General features: G+C 40.3%; 1 protein-coding gene across 1 annotated transcript; it reads right to left on the bottom strand.

Annotated features, from left to right (window-relative positions):
* Positions 1 to 21: 21 nt before the first annotated feature.
* ap3s2 (adaptor related protein complex 3 subunit sigma 2) lies at positions 22 to 8163 on the bottom strand. Its single transcript, XM_050049605.1, has 6 exons — positions 7955 to 8163; positions 6930 to 7021; positions 6168 to 6279; positions 4597 to 4668; positions 2576 to 2683; positions 22 to 1129 (listed from the first exon to the last, which is right to left on the bottom strand). Exons 1-6 carry the CDS (start codon positions 8021 to 8023, stop codon positions 1004 to 1006), a joined length of 579 nt encoding a protein of 192 aa, XP_049905562.1. The 5' UTR covers positions 8024 to 8163; the 3' UTR covers positions 22 to 1003.
* Between the last annotated feature and the right edge of the window lie 938 nt (positions 8164 to 9101).

The raw sequence follows: 9101 nt of genomic DNA on the forward strand, positions 1-9101 counted from the left end.
AACAAAGCACAGCCACATGGATTTTTGGTTTTCGTTTATTTAATTTACCTTGGCAAGGAATGTCTTTGACACGGAGACATTTGCCTTTCTTGAGAGGCTCAACAGAACTTAATGGTAAAACTCTACCAGAGTATGGCTGAAATGACTTTGAATCTATGTGACCACCAAATACAGTCAACGAGACACAAACACACTTTATACAAACACTTTAACATACAAAAAAAGGTCAAAGTTAATCTCCTGCCTCTGAGCAGACGTAGGCAAGATCTTAACACAGCACATTAAAACTTGGCTAGAACTTAACAGAATTTACATTTGCCGTAGTGAGCACATTCTGCACCCAGGAGAACAATAATATTATTCACAAATCACAAAGATGCCAGAGACACAGTATATTACAGAGACGGAAAAATAAATTGTGACAAGCAGTGCAGTCTAATCCCAATGTGTATGAAGACACACTTTGAACAGGAGATAAAGATGTGTTTGAGTAATTATAACCAAATATAGAAGCCGAAAGATCTTATTACAGTGAGCTGTGCCGAGTCCAAAAGCTCACTCCAGTCAGGGAAAGTTTTCAAGCCTTGAGCGGGACGACCACTGATGAATGTCAGAGATTTGGAAGAGTTGTGCAGGAAAATACACAGTGAGCCAACATAGTTCAGTTTTCTTTTGGAGAGAGAAGGAAAACGCTAGAGGAAAAAAAAGACTGAACAGCAGAAAATACACAGATATTAATATTCCTCTGGATACTTGATAGACTTTACATTATTGTGCAAATCCTTCAACTGGAGCAATCTGTAACATGTATACAGTAGTACTCAAAAGTAATTCACCGCTTATCTCCCGTTGATGTAAGAAGATAGGAATGAGTGGGAGAATAAGCAGCCGTGGTTCCATGATACACATATAAAACGGTTTGCTCTGTATTAACAACAGAACTGGGTGGAGGAGAACTGCATCAGTAGTACATCGACCCCGCGGAGCTCAGCGGGAGTGCTGCTCAAAACGGGGAGAGGCTCGGCACTTTGATATTGATGTCTCCGATGTTGATGTTGCGGGGAATCTCGGGCAGGTTCATGTTCTTCACGGCAGAGACGGCGCGAGCAGGGGCCGCTGATAGACCTCCCTGCCAACACAAAACGACATGGAAAACACCTTTACAGCCACTGTGAGTGGGATATATTATAGATCCTGCTGCCTACACTTTTGACAATGTTGTGAGGAGCTGTTCACAAAATGTCTTTTTGTCACTACTGAAACTTAGTAGTAGTTAATAGTTCAACATATTGGAAACTAGTCTCATTTGCTTTCTTGCCAGGAAATAATGAAGTCCAGACCTCATTTTCCATCAACGTACAGTAACTCATAAACGTGATGCCTTTTTGGCAATCTACTCTCAAATTTTAGGTACGCTGTAGGAGTCTCCCACAGGCCCCTGAATGCATCAAAAAGGAAAAACAGCCCCACAAGTGCAACACGATGACGGAACATAAAAGGCTTGGCATTAAGGCAACAGTAAGTTGGCCTGAACTGCCATTTAATTTCATTTAGTCTGATGTGTTCATGTGGAGGAGGGTTCATTTGTTTTGCCCCAACCAATCAGTCGTGAATAACACATCTGTCCTGCATTGCACATTTTCAGTTGACTCAGAAGCTCCAGAGGCAGTCACTAAGAGCTGTTAGCTTAGCAGTTTTCACAGTGGTTAAAGAAAAATGTTGAGTTTGCGCACCAAAGTCTGTTTCCAGGTCTTGGGAGGGACTGCTGAATGTGTGGAAAAAGTTGTCTTGAGTCTTTTGTGGCTCCAAAGGGACCTACATATGGTGTGATAAACTGCCTCAAAAGATGTCACTTGAGTCAGCGTTGGTTGGGTTTGAAGACTACAGGTTGGAAAATTAAAAAAAAAACATCCGGTGGTGTAGCGTTAAAAGAAGTGAGCTTACCAGACCTGTGTAGCCAGCAACTCAAGGTTACTTTAACCACTACTAGCAAAACACATCCAAATCTCCAAGGGAACTGTAGGTGGGTGAGTTGCATTGTGGGTAATACAGGCACTGAGTTACAACAATGAGGAACAATGCATGGAATTAAAAGATGACATCTCTGGTTCTGCTGCATTTTTTTGGCCCTTATGAGGCCTAAGCTGTGTCGGTCTCATTGTCGCGCTCTTATTTTTCATGCATGTGGCTAGCTAGCTATGTAGGAAGCTGACGTCCCCATTAATAGCCACTACGCCTACTACGTTTTGATTGGGCAGCAGTTTCTTTAACCACAGAAAACCCGCATCAGTGGGCACAACATCAGACCTCACAAAACAAATCTGAGATGTTGGTGGCAATCCAGAGGTCAGGAACCAGGCTAATAATGACAATGATTCAAGCAAGCTTTAAAGTTTCAAGTCTGATTTTAATAGTCGAGTCAATGGTAACTGATATGGCTGCCTGGGAAGCAAATGAAGCACATTCACGTATCTACAAATCCCATGATCCACACTCATGGGATGGTTCCATATGTTGTAGAACTAAAATATGCAGAAACATGGGCTCGGTCTTTTAATGTGGCTAACATACTGACCTCTGACTTCTCCATGCGGTTCTGCACCTCGACCTGGGCTACGATCTCATTCATGTTGGTCTCCAGCACCATGCCTCCCATCACCACCTCCTGCAAGATGTAATGGACCTGCAGACACACGTTGTACATTCAGAACACACTGAACATAAGAAGTGACCGAACATTTTAAATGATGTCAGACATAAAATCCAGTAAACAAGATTACACAACATCTGGCTGCTTCAAATGGCAGCCAGATCTAAGTGTTTCAAGAGGCTGAATCTGTGAGCTTCACAATCCTGCAACTCAGCTAATTTTTGTTTCTTTCTACCCAGTGATACAGAGGGGATGCAAGAGGTATAAAAATCTAATGCTGGAGAGGTCAGTCCTCTTTAGAATGTAGCTCTCACTCATAGCTCACTAGGAGACAGTTTCAATTTTGCTCTGAAATTGAGATTTGTGGATTCCTGTGGGCAGAAAATATTTCGGGGGAACATGAGATTGTCTTCTGTTGCAAGACTACTTTGAGGTTTAGAATGAGAACCTGGAAACAATCATGCCTGGGACAGCTGTAAAATCAGTAAGGTAAAGTATTCCATAAAGCTATAATCCTAAATGTTGGACTATATGAGTAATAGCTGGATGAAATAACAAATGGAGAAGAAATTAAAACTGGTGTAATTTATTAATCTGCATATGTCCATGACAGAGAAGTGATATTAAATCTACTTAACCCTGCATGCGTGCATATATTAGACTTTTACGATGCTATGCAGGGCGGTGTTGTCCAGCTAGCAGAACCCTCCGAGAGCAAAAGGTTTAGTAGAAATATTTCCAAGTTTCATCTTGGGCACATTCCTAAGGCCAAACCCCACTGCACCACATGACACTGATTTCCTGCTGAGAAAATTCAATCAAGATGGCAGTAGATGCGTGTGATTAGTCTCCAGCAACACTTGTAGCTCAGCTCCAGGCAGAGGAAAGGAGGCTTTGTTGTAGCAGAGCCTCCCTCTTAAGGACACAGTTAGAATGCAATTTTTTAAAATCCATCACCTGATAAAGTTTTTACAAGAAGAAACTGATGTGTTTTTGTCATCATTCCTCATGATAATTCCCATTTCAAAACAAAAATGCAGCCCTCAGGCACTGACGGCTCTCATTTTTCTGAGGGGGAAATGTCAAGAGGGGGAGGAATTTCGGAGCTGCAGAATCACTCGTGAGAGATCTACTGTATGACCTCAGGAGCTTACTTTGATATACAGTATTAGTAAAAAAGGCTGGGCCCACACACCAAAAGGAAATGGATCAATCACGGCAACACAGCTGTTCCTGAAAAAGCAGCTGGCTGAACGGAAAAGACAAACACACACGACTGCGCTGCACATTAGCTAGGGGTCATATCTCTCAACAGCTCACTCATAAATCCAAAGTTCCCCCACATATGAACCCATTATTGAATATGAAAAACATAACCATTTATAACAAACTGTTTTGGAGTTGGCACATGAGCAGTAAACATAATGGAATAAACATGAGGTGGTTTTTGACATTTTGAGATGAAAATAACAGACTTGTGTGTGCAAAGGCCTTGACGTTCCCATAGTGTTACAGAGCCTGGTTACCAGAGGCTTCATGTTTCAAGGTACAACACTGGGAAAATGTGCTTTCAATTGATTTTTGCCTTACCAATTTACTTGCATAAAACACAACTAGAAAATAGTAGCACAGAAAATGTTCAAATGTAGAAGTTTACCGACTGGCTTCAACTAACCTCTGGTCATTGAGTCATTGCTTCCTTCAGCTGTCTTGTAAATCTTTTATTGTAAAGGCTACACTGAAAGTTACTTAACGTCACGTGCAAGGGTTGTTGTTCCACAGGTTAAAAATTAACAGTGCAGCTTGTTCTGACACTGAAAAGGGACATAACCTAGCCAGTCATCACGTGCTGCTAATCCATGTCTAAGTCAAAGCTCTGCGCACAACAACGTGGCACCAATAGTAGCATGTATGTTGTAGAAAATGCTCCCCTGTTCCCCACTCACCTTGTCCATGTGAAATATGAGGTCCAGTTCACAGACGTTTTCGAAACATTTATCCAACGTTTCCACAAACACCTGCAACAACATGGATTTTGAAAGGTTAACATCCCAGAGCCTTCAAATGTTATCAGACAGAGAAACATTTTGAAGATTATTATTTGAGATTCTGATTAAAAGTCTGCTGAATGAATAACAAAGTAACGATGGTTATGATCCAAACCTGCAGGAAGTCTGTGGTCGATGCAATGACTTCTGACTCATACTATATATTTTTAAGAACACAGAAACGGTGACTAATTTATTGACTAATACCGATGACATTATCAATACAGAGCGATGAATTCACAAAACTTTTCCATAATATTTAACCCCATTTTCACGACTTTATTTACATAGTAAAATAAGCCTGCCTGGACACCTCTCTGACAACAAGTGATCTCAAGTATGGCACAATTCCGAATGTGGAGAAGTACATAAGCTTGGTTTTCCCACAACAAAATTTGGCCACTATTCTGCTCGGCACTGAGCATGAGCCATGTATTATGTTTGTTCGAAAGCTAATACGTTATTAAACAGCACTTGCGATTAAGCAAACTGCGAGTGATACTAGTGATGTTTCAATGGTCACACAGTGCAGCACTAGATTTTAAATTAGTAATACAAGGAACACCGTTGGCTCAACATTAGAAATGTTTTGGGGATTTTAATGCTCATATTTTAAACCATAGCTGGAATAATGTGTATTCAAAACTTTTCCAAATGATTCTGTTCATTCCAAATCATTTCAAGGCCTGGAAAACAGTTTTTCTAATTTCATAACTTTTCCAGGAATTTCATGACCTTGGGAACCTTGGATCAGTCATTAAAAACTAAGCAGAGCACCTTAAGGGATCCCACAATCCTGATATGTTTACAGGTTATTTAGTGAAAGTATTTTTGCTTTTTATCATGTGTTGGTTCACTCAGTGTGAAAGTAAGGAACATTTCTAGGACAGATACTCTGTGTGGCTGTGGTTAGTTGCTGGTGGTCGTCACCCACTACTTTGAGAATTTCAATCTTTACACCCCAGTGGGTGCTGGTGAGTCTTTTGTTCCACATACCATAATTCTCCTTGATTGATGACTGCAGATTGCGCTGGTAAATATCTAATGTCAGTGTTCCTTTAGATGTGTCAGTGGGAGTACTGAGCAGGTCAACTCAATCTGAATATGATGTTGCTTAACTTTTTAGGACACTAATGTTGTAGGTGTGAATGACTTGTGTCCCTTATTTTTTATCTTTACTGTCTTATCCAGAAAGTTTTCCGCTGAGGTCAACAGTAGAGTAAGTTTCATTTCTTGGATCACCAGCGTTCAAACAACCAGTACAGAGGCAACAGGGTTGTTTCATAAAATGAATCAGATACACCATGAGGTAATGGAAAGAAGCTTGTTAAGTTGCTCAATCAAGAGACTGGGAGTCTTCTTTTGATGCTTGGAACATTATATGTGAAAACAAAAGGTGATGTGCGATTTTACTTCAAAAACACACTTCACATATGTTGTTAAAGCAATTAAATAAAGTAGAAGCTGACCTGGATCAGGTCCAGAATGCCGAGCTCACTCTCAGACGAGTCCACACAGAAGACAAAGTAAAGGGTTGCGTAGTGCCGATAAATCAGCTTGTAGTCAGAGCCACCAATGAGGCTGCAAGAGGAGAGAAATGTGACCTCACCGGAAAATTCATGTGTAGCTTTGTGCTGTGTGTCAATGTGACAGCAGGAATGAAACTTGGTCAAACAAATAAATGTATGCTATAAAATTCACAGCTGGGGTTTGGTGTGTAAATGACCTGAGAAGAGAAATGAAAAGAAGTGACTGAGACCAAGTCTATTTTTGTGGATTTGCCTCCATCTGTTGGTTAAACCATGCTACTGCATCCGCAGTCAGCTGCTGATCAGCTGCTCTCTGCTGTCATGTGATGTCAGCTTCTGTAGTGACATCAAACCAAATAGAGAAAACCCACAAAAGTGGCCCAGAGATATATATTTTTTTTTTTTACAAAATATCACAAGACATAATAACTCAGATTACAGCTCTGCGCTTCAGTCTCTGGCAGCACAAATTTAAAAATCTCCAAATGTAAATGACCTCACATTTAGCTGTCACACTAACAGTCTTTGCATTGGAAAATCCCAACATAAACAAAACAAGTTGAGTTGCAGCAATTTTCTGATAGTAGTACATCGCTCACCACTAACAAACACATCTGTCTTTTCATATGTCCGTGTAGTATACATGCTTAGTTATTCAAAATGTGACATACGTATACAACTATAGCAAAAAGCAAGACTTGCCTTCCACCCTCCAAGAAGTTGCAGACATTGTCGTCTCTCTTAGATACCAAATGGAAAGTCTCCCGAATTATCTGCTGCTGCATGTCCTCCGCCTGCAAGAAAACATGTTACACAGTCAGCAAATTGTCGACACCTATTATTTTGCATCATATTGTATTTTTAACATTTAGTTGTCTGACATAGTAGTAAAACTTACACAAGGCTCTCATGGCACCATTCACAGATAGCAGATACATATTGTTACACCATTGAAGAATGGGTGATGAAAATGAGAGCAGTGATGCCCACCGATACCTGATTACTTGTGAATCAGGTGGACATTTTTGTATACTTGATAATAATAATAGTTTTCTTTTCTTTTTTTTAAATCCAGACACTTCCTTTAAATTGAAGCTTTGAAAACAAGAATAAGTCAAGTTTAACTGTGGCCACTGAAATCTTACATAACCATAGCAATTATCCAAAGTGGTGCTACATTTAAGTACTTACGGAAAAACAGTGGAGGGGAGTTATTATAAGTCCTGCTATTCATATTCAATTCACTGATCACCCTTTACCTGCAGTTATGAGCAACAACATCAAAAGGCAGATGATACACCAAAGTCATTTGCCTGCTAACTAGGCCAATAAGTAGGTAGTTATAATGTATTTGTACAAAGCATAAAGGCTTGGTGAAATTGTATCTACGATTAAAAAGCATCGGTTCAATACTGCTTAGGGAAGTATGCATTGTTAAACCCAGTTACAAAGAGAAATATGTCCTTTATCAGGAGGGAACTGAAACTAAAAAGTGGCTGGATGAGCTGTGAGGTTTGCTCCCCTTCACCATGGCAAGCTAACATCAGCTAACGCTATTTGTAGGTTGTAAGTTGGTTAGTGGCAGCAGGCATTTTAAACACACAACGATCGACTTTTGGTCAGCATTTGTGACGGAGCTGATCCCACACTGACTCCAAACCAAATGAGAGTGATGACAGCAATAGAAAAATGCTAATGTTTTGAACAGCAACCCCCAAAATACTTACAAAATACTGATAGAATCGGATCAGCCGCGGCTTCCCGTGGTTGTTAAATATCAGGATGGCTTTAATCATGTCTGCTCTTTGGTGTTGCCAAATAGTAATATCAAGTAATAATTAAAATGGTAAGGTTTTGACTGTACAGACGACGTTAGCTGTAAGGCTAAACGGCCTATCTGCTGCCGGACGAGTTAACTGGTTACATCCGGTTGGGTATACACATTCAGCAGCCGACCTCAAACAAGTGCTCCGCAAAACTTAGTTCCGGGAAGGTCAATGAGTTTATATACGTGCGCACTTGAATCCCGGGCATGATTTTTGGAGTATCTCGGTTATGTGTTGTATATAGAAAACTTAAGCCAAGTTTCTGATAAGACAGGACTCAACACAGGTGATCAGAAAGTTGGACACTGTAGCAGCATGTATAATTATGCACGTTTCTCATCTTCCATGTAAACATCATATCCCGGGTTAAGGCTAAAAACATTGGGCACACACATTAAAATGACACATCTTCAGACTTTAGACTACATAAAATATAAAAGGCCTACTAAAGCCATATAGTATAGCAGTTTGGTGATGCTCATATTTTTTTTTGAGACTTTTTTAGGTTATGCGCAGTGTTGTAAACTAGTCAATATCCCATTACGTGTCAGCATCAGTGAGAGTTTACACTGTTTCTCTTCTTCTGTGTGTAACCCTATAACCCCATGAGTCATCAAAGAGTTCTGAGACTTTTCCCCGCCACATTACATAATTTTGCAGTCTTTGTGGCTAATGCACCAGCAACTGAGGCACCACGTAATCACTGGACCCTTTGTACCTTTGTCAGCTGCTTTACACTGCCTTGAAATCTCAAAGCAGTGATGTCACACCAGCTGCACCTTTCTTTGTTGTGATCTGTAACAGTTGGAGAATCTGATCGACAGCTAAATTATGTAATGCAGCAATAACATATGTCAAATATCAATATGATACATACTGGCCAAAGACAGACTCATTTATTTACAGTAAATTTATCGTGAAGCATTATTTTCCCATCCGCTGCATGCACACAGGGGATATTTAATATTTAATCAGGGTCATGGGGGTCATTAGGGAGCTGAGCACAGAAACAACATGGGCAAGAAAACAGTAATGCATTTTATCTATT

The sequence above is a fragment of the Epinephelus moara genome, chromosome 1 (genome assembly GCF_006386435.1).
Source record: "Epinephelus moara isolate mb chromosome 1, YSFRI_EMoa_1.0, whole genome shotgun sequence".
Classification (NCBI taxonomy): domain Eukaryota; kingdom Metazoa; phylum Chordata; class Actinopteri; order Perciformes; family Serranidae; genus Epinephelus; species Epinephelus moara.